The sequence below is a fragment of the Octopus bimaculoides genome, chromosome 15 (assembly GCF_046866305.1).
Source record: "Octopus bimaculoides isolate indiv1 chromosome 15, ASM4686630v1, whole genome shotgun sequence".
In the NCBI taxonomy this organism is placed as follows: Eukaryota; Metazoa; Mollusca; class Cephalopoda; order Octopoda; family Octopodidae; genus Octopus; species Octopus bimaculoides.
Genome location: NC_142942.1, coordinates 24,339,585 through 24,354,584, shown reverse-complemented (window position 1 = coordinate 24,354,584; position 15,000 = coordinate 24,339,585). Strand labels below are relative to the sequence as shown.

Genomic DNA, 15,000 nt, shown 5'->3' with positions numbered 1-15,000 from the left:
GGCAGATATTTAGACTGAATGGAATGTCGCTAACATGGCGATGCGTTATTGTTTTTACACCAGCTAACATCTCCTATATACGTCTAGATATATACGTACATACACGTGTGTGTGTATATATATATATATATACATATATATATACATACAAATATATATTTATATCTATTTGTATATCTACATATATATTCATACAAATATATGTTTATATATAAATATATACATGTGTGTGACTGTGTGTGTGTGTGTGTGTGTGTATGTGTGTGTGTGTGTGTGTGTGTGTGTTAAACAGATGCAGGCAGGGGGTGTATATAAGCATACACATAAATGTAAGGCAGAAAATATATTTGTAGTAATTCTATAATTTGCATGAATAAATTAATACATATTTCACATACACACAATATATATATATATATATATATATATATATTACTATGTGTAACATATATATCATATGTATGTATGTATGTACGTAATGTGTGTATATAAACCAACCTTTCCAGCACCTGTTTGTATTTGTATGTATTCCTGTTTTGACAACTAAATATGTTATTTTATATCTGTATATCTATGCACACACATTCAGAATTACACACACACACACACACATGAATAACTATATATACCTCTATGGGCTTTCATGTATGAGTATATGGACGTACACTTATACCTTTATATATACGTATACAAATGCGTGTGTGTGTATATTTTCTTACTCTTTTATGTGTAGAAGCACTAACATACGCATCCATACATACTGACACGTACACAACACACACGCATATATATATATATATATATATATATATATGCATATAGATAAGCATATGTATATATATACACACACACACACACACATGAATACACACACGCACATATATACTATTGTCCCATATGATATTTTGGAATCCGAGTCTTTTACCTATCTACACTCTGAGCTTCTCTTTGTCGATCTTTGGACGCGTGTAGAGAATGAAACGAGATGTTTAAAAGAGTAACAGGAAAAATATTTCAATATTTAGAGTAGTTTTTGGTTCTGCCATAAAATAGAAAGGTTTTCGCTGGACGACTGCATAACTCGGCAGGAGCACAATGCAGCATAGTGTTGCAGCATAGTGTTGCAGTCCCTTTTGCAGTACCTTTTGCAATCCATTTTGCGTACCTTTTGCAGTACCGTTTGCGTACCTTTTGCAGTACCTTTTGCGTCCCTTTTGCGGTGTATATTCACGGTCATGAAAGGTGCGACAATTCATATTGGATAAAACTTGTAATCCTTTAAAAAAAAAAACTTTACAGTGTTTAAATTGTTTTTACATTTTACCACTAATCACTGACGCCCATATAGGATCATTTAAAAAAATCAGGACCATCCTGCAATTAGGACGATTACGTTTACGATGAGGAAATCAAGAGAAACAATAAGACAATTGAGATTGAAAATGTCAAAACTGAATTTGGTAACAAATTTGAAATTGAGAATGACGAATTTGAGGGGGAAAGCCTGTGTATATATGCACGACAAAGGGTCAGCCAAAATAATTAAAGAAATTTGAATATTGCAAATCCATACTATGGGGGAAATGAGAATATAAGTACATTGTTTCTAAGGCAAACGATGTGAGACATGAAAGGGTGAAGGGATCTCCTAATGACCGTTTCTTCAGGGAAGACAACGCAACTTCCTCTCCCAATCATTATATACATGCATATGTGTACGTATGTTTGTGTATATGTGTGTATGCGTGTGTATAAATGGATCTTGATCAGAATCCAGATGTTTGTTTGCTCATCCACGTTTTGTGAATTAGCGAGTAAATGGCTGAGTATACCAGAGACACGTGTAAACTTAACGTAATTCTCAGGTAAAATCAGCGTGACATGGTCTTTGTGTTGGTGTGACAATGCTGTGGTCTTGATTCTAACAGGCTTCCGTGCAGTTTCCATCCACCTAATTTCATTGGATTTGGAGAAACCCAAGAGTTGAGACAATGTCAGTTAACCAAAACACTAAGAGTGATTACGAAATGAACTTCTTGACTATCTGGCCATTCTTCAGCTACACACACACACACACACACACACACACACACACACACACACACACACGCATACGTGTATACATATATATAATGAAATAAGCAAAGCAAGAGCACACACTGAGACGGAAAGTGTTACTCAAGAGGTCACATATGTGTGACGAAAGATTTCCGGACAATTGACACGAGTTAGAATAAGAACAGTAATAAAGCAGTGAAGAACGAATAAATAGTGCGTGTGTTCATTTGGCAAAAAAACAAATGACCGTTCCGAAGTACAATAATATACATATATACACATACATACATACATACATATCTCTCTCTCTCTGTGTATATATATATATATATATATATATATATATATATATATATACACATACACACACATACACAGATGCACTTATGTTGTTTTACAGCTTATATCGTTTACACTAAGTCGGTTCTGTCATTCCTGACGTTTTTGTTGTTGTTGTAACATTCACTTCAAGGTAACTATGCAGATATATCAGTTACGCACACACATAGGTATACACTATATTATATATCTTTATATATATATATATATATATATATATATATATACACGCATATATCTAAGCAGATATAGCTATACTTATGTATGCATGTATATCTAGTAAGTCTACCTGAGAATATGAAATACTATAATGTCTTATCAGCCCTAATAAATAACTGGTATTTTTGTTTTACTGTTTATATTTTTACTACATGAGATAATTTAGAGTGTATGGAGAGAATTGGTGACGCTGTGGCGTTCATTATTCTTTAGACGTATAAATGGTATTTGTGAAGTCCGGTTGAAATCCTATCCCTGACTGAGCTCACCTGGAAGGATTATTACGAAGGCGTCAATGAAGGAGGGGCGCTAAACTCGATTGATCTGCTCCTAGTCTTAATAATTATAAGTACACGTTGAATAGATTTTGACCGAGGTGATCCTAAAAAGTCAAAGCGGCCAAGACTGCCATGTCTTCGATTGCTCGACTAGAGCTGATCCGGAACTAAATAACTATAACTACAAAAGTTGATGTAAGCCTAAAACTCTTACATTTTCTGATTAAGTAACACGAAGGATAATCAAGATGTTAAATATTGTTGGCAATGTCCGTGATTTGGATTTTGAGATTATAACGTCCTCTAGGGTTTCAGGCGTAGGAATGAGGCCCGAACGTGAATCGAAATTGGGTTTCATGGAAGTTTCTAGTAGTCATTAAGCATTTTTAAGGAAGCGGGACAGTCAATCTTCGGGACGCGGTTTCAATTCCTGGCTGGAGTCATTCCTTTTCATGTATATCAGTTATACTCTTGAAAAACATATGAACATCTCCCCGCTTTGCACTTTGTAAATTATTTCATGTGTGATAATGATGACAAATAGAAATATCAACTATTATTTAGATGTCATTATATTTCATGTTCTGGGATAGATTTACCTTTTAAAGTTCACAATTTTATGCTGTCCCTCTTGTATTACTCTCATACTTACCCAGTATGAGGCTAAGTATGTGTTGTGCCTACCGTCTTTAGCAAATCAAGTAACTACCTGAATGCTCGGAAACATGCAGCGTTGTCAATTGAGTAAACTCCATTGTATTACTGGTACGAATTTTACTGACTCTAGATTGAGGAACATCAAAACCAACCCCGACATGATTCGAACTCGCGATGTAGAACTGAAGACTCTAAATCTGCAACTGAATATGATGTTTCCCTTTCACGCTTTAAGTTTATTCACCACCGGTTGTCTCCAAAATATGGTCCCGGTCTCAAACATCAGATGCCACACCCCTTCATGGCCGATCAAGGACATATTCAAATTCAATATTCTTCAAAGCTAGACGGTTTACAAAGCATCAGTCAGACCTCTCTTATCTTTATGATCGAGGGCTGTTTAAAACGTACAGAACTCCTATCTCCCCAATACAAGACCCAAGTACAAAGCATTAAAACGGACCTCAGACTTCACTTCACAGCCATCGACTGCTCGACTGCTCACAGGGAGGTCTTAGTCAATGGAGCTGATGTCACCTTACCCTCTTGTTCTTCACGACTCACCTCTACTCGATGTAGCAAAACTCGATTTTCCTTGAGACTAAGTCCTGTTCTATTTGTCTAAACACACATCACCTCACAAATGAGTTCAGTGAAATACTTCAAAACTGAGCCCTTCCCTAAGTGGCAAGACCTCGGCTCCCTTAGAGCACAGACCTGCCCAAAGTGTCACAACTCAACGTTCTATCTTCACGGTTGAGCCTTGCTCAGGTTGTTAAAACACACGACCTATTCACAGTTGAGTATTGCCTAATATCTTAGAATTTAACACTACTCACTGCCGAGTAGCAATGACTCAGTACTCGGCTCATTGTTGTATCCTCTCCCACCTCTTCTCACAGCTGAACCTTACACAGTGTGTCAAAATTCATCTCACCTTACGTTATACAAACTTGTATCAATCTCGTCTTTGCCTGTGCAAAACAGACGTTCTTTAATTAAGGTTGAACGCGTTGCAAAATAACTGTTTCTAACCTAAACAGACAAGGATTTTACATTATAGAAGATGGTTTACTCTATTAAATGTACCCTCAGTACATGACTGGTATATATATATATATATATATATATATATATATAGGTACATGTTAACGACGCCGCAACAATTTAAAAGAAATCAACAATTGGTAGCGGCGTGATTTGAACTCGGAACGTAAAGGAATAAAACTAAACACATGAAGGAAAAGTGTTTTTGGTCCGACACTCTATATTGATCTTGTTAACAGAACCCCCAATACCACAACCACAACAACCAGCATCACCGCTACTATCATCATCACCACCGCCGCCGCCGCTATATGGTAACACACTGCAAGACATCACTAATTGTTCCAACATCTCAACACCGTTGGGATTTCACAAATATTATACTGCTAGAGTAGGCAATGATGATGATGACGATGATGTTAATAGAGGTGGCGATGGAGATGATGGTGGTGGTGGTGGTATTGGTGGTGGTGGTGAAGGCAGTAATGTGAAGCAAGTGAGAACGATGGAGATGAAGAAAGTGATGTAGGTATGTGTAGTGGTATGTGTGTGTCGGTGGTGATAGTGTTGGTGGTGGTGGTGGTGGTGGTGGTGGTGGCAGAGTTTGGCGGTGTATTATGTTGTGGTGTGTTGTGGTGCTAATGGTTGCATACATCAACTAAGAATGCTTCAAAGAAGAAATATATTTTATCTGATAAAGTACACCTGACAAAAAGAAGTCTTCATTCGGAGAGTCCTTCTCCACCCCCCTCTATCCCCCCTCTCTATCCCCCTCTATCCCCCCCTCTCTCTCTCTTTCTCTCTCTCTTCTCTTCTCTTTCTGCAATAAAACCATAATATTCCAGTAATATTTCAAAACCGAAAATAGCAGCACAAAAGACAACACAGACTGACAGAAACATACATAAATTCATAAATACGTACATATACACACAGAAATTTACATGTGTGTATATACATATATATATATAAACGTACATATATACGTATATATATATGTATGTGTGTGTGTATAAACGTATATATATATATATATATATACATGCATATATGTGTGTGTGTATATATATATATATATGCATATACAAAGGTAACCACAAATAAACATGTACGTATTTCTATACGCACATACTTATATATAGTCTGATATAGATACATAAAAGTATGCATTTTAACATGCAGACATAAGCATACCATACATATAGGTGTATATTTATATATATATATAGATATGTATGTATGTATATGCACATCCAGGTCGTCACATATTTTGGTATTTTTATCTTGAGTTTGTACAATAAGCGAAATTGTTCTCTGCTTGCAATTATCTGGCATACAAGAGGGAGAAAGAGAGCACTTGTGTATTGGAATGAAAATATCTGAATGCACCTAGGTAAAGGTAGATGGGGTAGGTGGAGAAATGGGGGTAGAAAGGGAAGGAGAAAGAAATAGAGGAGGTAAGATAATAAGGAAGAAGAAGAAGAAGAAGAAGAATATCAGTAGATGTTAGAGTAAAATGGAAGCGTTAGGATAAAAATATGAAAATAGAAAATGTTAGGTAAAACAGAATAAAACAAAGAATAATAAACACGTGTCAAACAAAAGCCGTGCTTTTCGTGGATGTTAGTAAGCATTTACACTCCTCCATACATACATATATATATATATATATATATATATATGCTGGTATGTATGTGTGTGGTTATGTGAAGAAAGCAGTACAAAATGCTGAAGGAAAATCCCAGTTGTTTTAAGAAAGCTTAAAAGTCAGGAACCAATCTAAACCTGCCGCCGCGCTGAATGAATGAATACGCAAATGGTTGTCTTTTCTTTTTTTTTGCAATGAGCAAATGGCACAGTATTTATACTAAGACGGACAGAAATCACATGGACCGCTTTTTATAGGCGTTACTCTGCTATCCATTTTGGTTGGCTCGTTTCTCTCATTTTTTTATTTATTTATTTAGTTCTATCACTATTCTTACTGTTTGTTTTTTACTTATTATTTTTTCCATCCATTTGTTATTTACACATACACACGTATATACTTTTTTATTCATTCCCCCTATCGGGTTACTGCTATATATGCAGTTGCGGTTTATCGTAAGGAACATATTCTTCCAAACTTCTCCAAACTTTCGACTTCTTTTATAGTAGCATATAAATATATATATACTCACATACAGACATATATATATATATATAAATTATATATTAGCTTTGTTTCCTTTCATCACAAATTCTATCAGACAGTGATACCAACTAACTTGTTCTACACCTAATTCTTCCCAATTAAAGAAAATTTAAACAACAAAAACCACAAACAAAACAAAAAATAACAAAGAGAAAAGTCTCAAGAAATACTAAGCACAATGGCTAAAGTAGTGGTAAGTCTTGCTTAATTATTCTTTAATTCGTGTCACTTTAATCTTAACCCTTAATTTCTAATCTTAAAGCCTATTCCTTAATTTCTTCTTTAAATTTTTCACATTTTCAACATTCGCTTTTTAATTTCGTTTGTTTTTATCAATTTTTGTTGTTCTTTTTTAAAATATTAACAAAGAAGAAAAAACGAAGTTAAATATATTTTTCGATATGATAAATAATATTCGTTCTTTGTAACCAATTATTATTCCATTATAATATTGTGATGTATTTTCTTGTATTGTACGGGATCCCAACATTTTATTGGAAGCTGTGTTCCATAATTTACTCCTTTGCACCCAAGTTCCAGCACCCCTAGAGGTGCTATCACACCTTTTCTCTTTATTTTAACAACAGCACGTGTAACCCTTTATAATCCCAAATGACCTTCTTTGTTAAGCCATTGAACTGTACTTTCACGGTGTTATAACTGATATTTCTAGTAGGAGAAACGACCACCTCACGTAGACAACTTTAGTTCATAGAAGCTCAAAATTGATAAACTATTCAGCATACATCTATGCTCACACATACATACATTTCTTGCACCTGGCAAGCAGAAGAAAAAACAGATTATTTGATTACCTGGGTGGTACAGGTGAAGTAATTAGGGAAAGTACTTTAGGAAAGTATATTATTCTTAATCAATTACTGTTCAGGAATTCCGATATCAACTGTCTGTCTGGCTCTTTCTCTCTCTCACACTTTCTCTTTCTCTCTCTCTCTTTCTCTCTCTCTCTTTCTCTCTCTCTCTCTCTCTCTCTCTCTCTCATATATATATATATATATATATATTATATATATAACTTGTATGATTTTTGTGTTGCTTACCTCCAGAATATGTATAATTATTGCTGTTTGTTTGATTGTTTTTTACCGGTTTTCACCAACTTTTGACCTCTCACCTCTCAGTTGTCCACCAATGCACAATACACATATACACTCACACCACACATCCACACAAATATGTATTACATTTGTGCATAGATTTACCTTACGCGTTATCCGTGGAGGGGAAGATTATTGGTAGATTGGTTGTAAGACTGTTGCTTTAAAGGTCTGGGCAAATATCTTAACTTTAATATTACAACTTCTTTTATTAACCTTAATCCTAACCGGTATTTTTAACTACTGTACTGTCATGTAATAATAATAATAATAATAGTAGTAGTAGTAATTTTGTGCATAAACATAAGGCTTGAAATGTAGGAAATGTAAGACCAATAATAGTGGAAAACGTTAAGAACAGTTTGTGACTGGAAGACGATTTATCAACTTTGAATGGATAAAAGGTTAGGCTGACCTCGAAGCATTTGAAGCCAGAGAAAGAACCCGATCAAATCTTGCAATTCGGTTTTAGTCCGACACTCTCTCTCGATTCTGCCATAAAATAATAATAACAATGAACACGAAATGCAATGCTGCACTTGCCCTGTTAATTCGGACGTGCACCTCGAGCTGCAACAGAATTAATTAAAATTATGGAAGACAAGTAATAATAATAATTAATATTATTATTATTATTATTATGTCAATAAACCTAATAATTATTGCCATGTAATTACCAGTTCAAATATTATTTTGTTGTAATTGGTTTTTATGGTAAGACGGCGAGCTGGCAGGTTTGTTAGAATGGCGGTAAAAAAATATACCTTCTGCTATTCGTTCGGACTTCCTACGTCTTGTGTTCAAATCCCAGCAAACCAATAATATCAAGAACCAGTCAAGTACTGCTTCGATGGCATTGGTCAAACCCTCCCCTGCAAAAATTACGGATCCTTTACCTAAATTAGAAACCATTATTTAGGCTGGTGGATTGACAAAATCGTTAGTGCGTTGTTGGAAAGGCCTTGCTGAAGTTTTTTGGTTCTTTGCGTTCTGAGGTTAAATCTCGCCGAATTCACCGTTCCTTCCCACCCCCAGCTTCCCGGTGTAATCAGCTAGATCTTTCTCCTCTCAAAATTGTTGACCTTGTACCATAAAGCCGAGGTCTGGGTCTTTACATCCTTTTGCTACCAGTCTTCTTGGCCATAAAGTAAAACAGCCGCTTGCCTCCTCCACGTTTTTTTCGTTTTAAGTTGACTTTCAATGAAATCAATGTCATTGCTTTCCTTGTGCAAATGTCAGGTTTTAAAGACATTGCATAAGAGATCTGTCAACTGTCAACTGTTGTCCCACGACTGACAAAAATAACGACAACACCGTCTAAATATATACGTAAATAAATAAATAAATATGTTTGATATGTTTATGCATTCAGTTCTATCCATATATGGAGTTGGGAAAGATGTCGCAGATATTTTTAGGTTGTGAAACAGCATTTGTAAATCTGTTCGTTCTTCCTCCAAGGAATTGTAAGGAACTGAAATATAAATATTAAGGCGGGGGAAGCATATCAAGGTATAGCTGTGTGGTTAGGAAGTTAGATTCGTAACCACGTGGCCTCGGGTTCAATCTCACTACGTGACACTTTGGTCATATATCTGCTACTTTAACTCCACATGCTGACCAATGCCATGTGGGTGGGATTTGAGAGATGGAAACCTCAAAGAAGCTTACTATATATGCTGAGAGACAAGAAGAAAGTGATAGGGATGTGTGTCTCTCTATAGTTACATCAATGTTCAAGTTTACCGGAGTAAACCGATGTTAAGTTGTGTTTCTTTGCATGTCAAAATCATAACTTACAATTTGTCTTGCAACAGCAAATTCTCGGAAAGTCTTCATTGAAAACCTTTCACCAATTCCTTCTCCTGAACTTCAGGATCACCGCCAAAATTAAACGCAACAAGCTATCAAGATAGCTCATTAATCTTACACAACTGCAATACTTCTCAGAGCAACCTATTGTTTTTAAACTGTGGTTCTTTCTCAGATCTTAGTGTAGCTGGGTCATATGTTACAACTAATTGTCTTGGCCACCGTACAGTTAGCTTTCTGTTCTCTCTTTTATCAACTGTAACAAATTATAAACTAGATCACGCATTGCTGTTTTTTTACTAATAAGCTTTCAGCTGAATTAAATTTGTTGATATGCAGGTTCAATTCTAACCGAGATATGTTAGTCAATGTTGAGGATAGTTTTGAGGAGCTGTTGCGGACAATATTTCAATCGATGGCGAAAGACACCCTTCGAAATTATCGATTATTTTTATTATTATTCACGTTTTACTTGATAGATATCTTAAAAGACAAACAGACAAACCGACAGGCAGATAGACAAAGTGGGGCAGAATGAAGTGTCATCTGTCGTTGGAAAAGAAATATCCGAGACTCGCTTTCGTTACAATTTCAGAAAGAATCTGGAGAGGAACCAACAGACATCCATCTCTAAAAAGAGATGGAAACATAAAGCAATCCAAAGACTCAGTTTTCAACAATGAAATTCAAAAGAATTTGTTTATTAATAATTATCAGTAAAGAGGAATTAGTGGTGATCATGTTGTTCTTGTTAGGGTAAGATACTTATGTGAAGGAAATTCCCTGATTAGAGACATGGACACAGATTTATAAAATACCGGGAAGAGATGTTGTGTCGTTCATCCATTTCTTTTACGCCATTAGTCGCTAACAATAAAGGGATATAAAATGGTTTTCTTATAAACCCCCCACCCCCACCAAGTAAAATAAAATACTTTTTAACGGAGGTGTGATTGTGTGATGTTCTTAAAATACTTTTTCAAGGACATTGCCAAAGCATGAGGTGAATCAGATCCGACCTCGATTCGAAACTGAATATGCAGCCTTATCTCGTTAGCTTCCTACACTTTGTTCTATGCTACTTACCACCCGCACAGCTTTTCCGATTATTATTTTTATTGTTTTTTTTTATTTTTAATATTCATTTTTGCTTCTAAATTTTTTGGCATAATTGTCTTCCATTTTTGACAATCAGAAGACGTGACGGCTGTGACCTTCAGTCATTTCTCAAGGTTATCAATGACGTCAGAGAATTGAAACTTGGCGAATGGCGGCAACACAAACCCGAGTCGCTGTTTAGATTCTCTCTTTGCTTATCGTTCTTCTCACCAGTTCGCCGCCATCGCCTACACCCACTTAACTTTTTATTTATTTAGTATCTTTCTTTTAGTTTTTACAACTTTGCTACTTTGCTACAAATACTTTACATCTACCGCATTCCTTTAAGTTTTTTTCGATAACACAGCAGTTTCCTGACCGTTAACAGTCGGTTACTCAACATTTCTGCCAATCTTAATTCTTTTGTTTGTCTTTTTTGTTTTCCTTGGTTTATTTCTCTTGTTTTGCGGATTACCTATAATCTCTGATTTAGGAACAACACGAGAGCTCTGTCCTTGACTGGTACTTTATTTTATTGATCCTGCAGAGATAAAAAGCAAAATTGACCTCGGTGAAATTTGAACCTGGAACGTACAAAGCCGGAAGAAATACCGTAAAGCATTTCTTCCGGCTGTCTAACGATTATGCTGAAGATCAATATTATGGAATTATAAAAAAATAAAAAATTATCCGTCTTCTATCCTAAAACATAAACGTAAATTTGGACGCAACATAGCCGAATGGTTAAGGAGATGGCTTCCTAGCCATAAGGTCACAAGGTTCGATTCTGCTATATGACATCTTCGGCAAGTGTGCTTTACCATAGCAATGAGCTAACTCGAGCTTTTGAATAATGGATTGCACATGTACTTCAAATGTCAGTTTGTCCTCACACACCGGGTCACGCTGATTTGGGCCAGAAATTACGTTATGGGTACACGTATCTGTGGAGTACTCGGCCACTTAACGCTAGTAAAATAAAGTTCAGTTCATCAAACTACTGAATACTAGTCATCGAAACAGACGAAGATGCACACACACAAACACACGTATATACATACATATATATATATTTATATATATATATATATATATATATATGGTGCAAAAATTATAAATAACACGAAGATGACACACACATACGCACACACCTTTTTTTTATGGGGAGAGAATTTCGTAGAAGTGACCTTCGCCATTTTCTCAAGGTTGTTTCATGAATATAGCAAAAATGAAATTATAAAAACTGAAATGAAAGCTGAGAGACAATTCGCTGGAAGCTCATCTCTTGTTCAACGAGTCTCATGACTTTTGCAAGAAATATCTATCGCCTCTTCTTACTACTGACAGAAAAATTCTTTGAGGAAGAAAAGAGAGGAAGAGAGGCGACGGTTGGTGCTTAGAATATGTGCTAAGATTACTTACGCCTCAAATGACAAAACGAAATGTTATAAAAGCCAAAGCAGCAAGAAGAAGAAGAAGAGGAAGAATGGTGTCTGATTCAAGTAGAAGGCCAGCAATTCTGAAGAGATGGAGGGTAGTCGATATTATCGACTCTAGTACTTGGCTGGTACTTTGTTTTATCAACCCCCGAAAGAATGACAGGCAAAGTTGACCTCAGCGTTATAAAGAGCTGGAAGAAACGCCAGGTGAACGAGTGGTTACATTTGACTAAGCAGAAACAGCAGTTAGATCTCCGCGTCATAATATGTTATCTATGCCTCGAAACAAATTGCCTTGACGAACCAATAAGTAGGCTTCTACCGAGTCCCTCAATTACTAGATATAGCAACCAAATATTATTCATATCATATTCTATCAGCTTAATAAAAATGAAGTTTAAAAATACTTGAGATGGTCATGTCACGGGTGGAAGTGCTTTGACTATAAGTCTACTTCTTGAGAGTTTACCTGACACAACCAAGAAAACAAAACAAAAAAAAGGAACGAAGGTCCTTCTCGAGCCATAGCATATAAATACACCTCACCTCCTGGATGGGACGCCAGCTCCTCGCAGGATTACTCACTTTGGACTGAAACAGCGTGAAATGAAGTGTTTTGCACAATCAGGAATCGAAACCAAAACATACGATCATGAGTGCAACACTGTAACCACTGAGCTACGCGCCTCCACCCATGAAAAAGAAAGCCCCAGCAATAACATACAAGGTTAACATTTCCCAAGTTAAATGGTTGATGCAATATTTGCAAAAATGGACGACAGCTCGCTAATATCTTCCTCCATCCTTGAATGTGGCTGAGGGAAAAGTGACGAAGGGAAATGTTCTGCACATTAAAAGAAGTGGTGGTGGCCCTCATGTATGTAATGCACTGAGTTGAAATTCTTCAAGGAAACTGAAGTAATCCATGCAATTACTTGACAAAACCTCCCTCTAAGAGTGTTTAAAAATCTAAACACAACACAGGGTAATAACTTTACTAAGCAAGATTTTCGGAATTAAAGACACGTTTGTTACCTGTGTGCCTATTTTTTCGTGTATCTGTGTGTGTGTATGTAGAAGCATGTTTGTGGAGAGTGTATATTTGTGTATATACATATACGTGTATTTGTGGTGAATGCATATGTGGGGGGGGGGGATGTTGAAGCTGACCTTGTCTGTATTCTTCTCATTTCCCTCCACGATGAAAGGAAAAGAATTAACCTGACACAATGTAACCAAGGTGAAGTAATGTCCAGGACGGCTTCATTAAACTACTTCTCCGCTTAATTAGTCTTCACGTTGACTCGCTATTTTCTTTGAATAACTATCAGACTATTTATCTATCGTTCTCCGTTTCTACTGGTTTTCTCTTTCTGTCTCTCTCTTTCTCTCTCTCTCTCTCTCTCTCTTTCTCTCTCTCTCTCTCTCTCTCTCTCTCTCTCTCTCTCTCTCTCTCTTATTCTCTCCATCCCCCTCTCTCTCTTATTCTCTCCATCCCCCTCTCTCTCTCTCTTTCTCTCTCTGTCTCTGCAATGAATTACTCGAAGCTAACATTCTTCCTACATCTCGATCCATGGATCTTATATATATATATATATATATATATATATATATACCCACTCACGTACACATGCATTGTGTAAGTGTATGTATGTGCATATATAACATTTTTGGGGAAGGGGCTAGTCGATTACATCGGCCCCAATGCGTAACTGGTACTTATTTCATCGACCCCGAAAGGCTGAAAGGCAAAGTCGACCTCGACAGAATTTGAACTCTGAACGTAGCGACGGGTGAAATACCGCTAAGCATTTCGTCCGGCGTTCTAATGATTCTACCAGAATAATAATAATGAAAAAATAATAATAATAGTAATGATAATAATAATGGCGCTTAAATGCAAAAAGAACGAAAAGAAATGGAGCAACGATATGCAAACAGTGTCAAACCTACAACATAAGTTAGAACAGCAGCAGCAGCCACACAAGCAACAACGAGCAAATGCCAAAGTGAAACTTTCTGCTTGTTTCTGTTGTAATGGAAGCCAATTTGAAATGGCGTCGAGTTTAGTTTTCCTTTCCCTCTCTTGTGTAAACCAATCGAGTCTCTGTTAAAGGTTAATGCAGCTCATAATATTATGACATACACTTACATATATACACACACATACATATACTTGTAGACATATACATGCTTCTGTGAGTGCATACGTATGTTAATATTATGCATGCTTGAGTATTTGTATACAGACACACCCACATATAAACATGCAATATATATATGGGCTTGCATATATGTGTGTGTCTATGTTCTTATGTATGTATGTATCACGTGATGAGATTATGAACACGGAATGCAAATTGTGATCAGTGTAGACGAGAGGCAAGAGACGAGAAGTTTCTTTGACGTTTCGAATTTCTGTTCTTTTTTCAGAAAGAAGATAGATAGATAGATAGATAAATAGATATCCAGACAAACAGATATAGAGATTAAATATGTGCATGTATCATTGTTTGTGATTCTCTTCTACCAATGCATGACAATTAGTGTTGGTTTGTTTACGTTCCCATATATTAGCTGTACGGCAAAAGAACACTAATTGTAGTATAAGTAGCAGACCTGGGGCGGATTTGTTTGGCGAAATTTTTCAAGGCAGTGCCCAGCCTGGCCGAAGTTCGATGAAGGAAACACCTAAATAATAACATATACACGCAAAAGACGTATATATTATGAATAAACCG

The 15,000-nt window shown here is 36.2% G+C and overlaps 1 protein-coding gene across 2 annotated transcripts in view; it reads left to right on the top strand.

Annotated features, from left to right (window-relative positions):
- Positions 1–6,708: 6,708 nt before the first annotated feature.
- The window catches only part of LOC106882456 (filamin-A), a 115,521-nt gene continuing 107,229 nt past the window's right edge, over positions 6,709–15,000 (top strand). For both annotated transcript variants that reach the window (XM_052973142.2, XM_052973140.2), the window contains exon 1: positions 6,709–6,985. In XM_052973142.2, the coding sequence (XP_052829102.1) occupies positions 6,971–6,985 (15 nt within the window). In that variant the 5' untranslated portion in view covers positions 6,709–6,970. The remainder of the gene's footprint in view (positions 6,986–15,000) is intronic.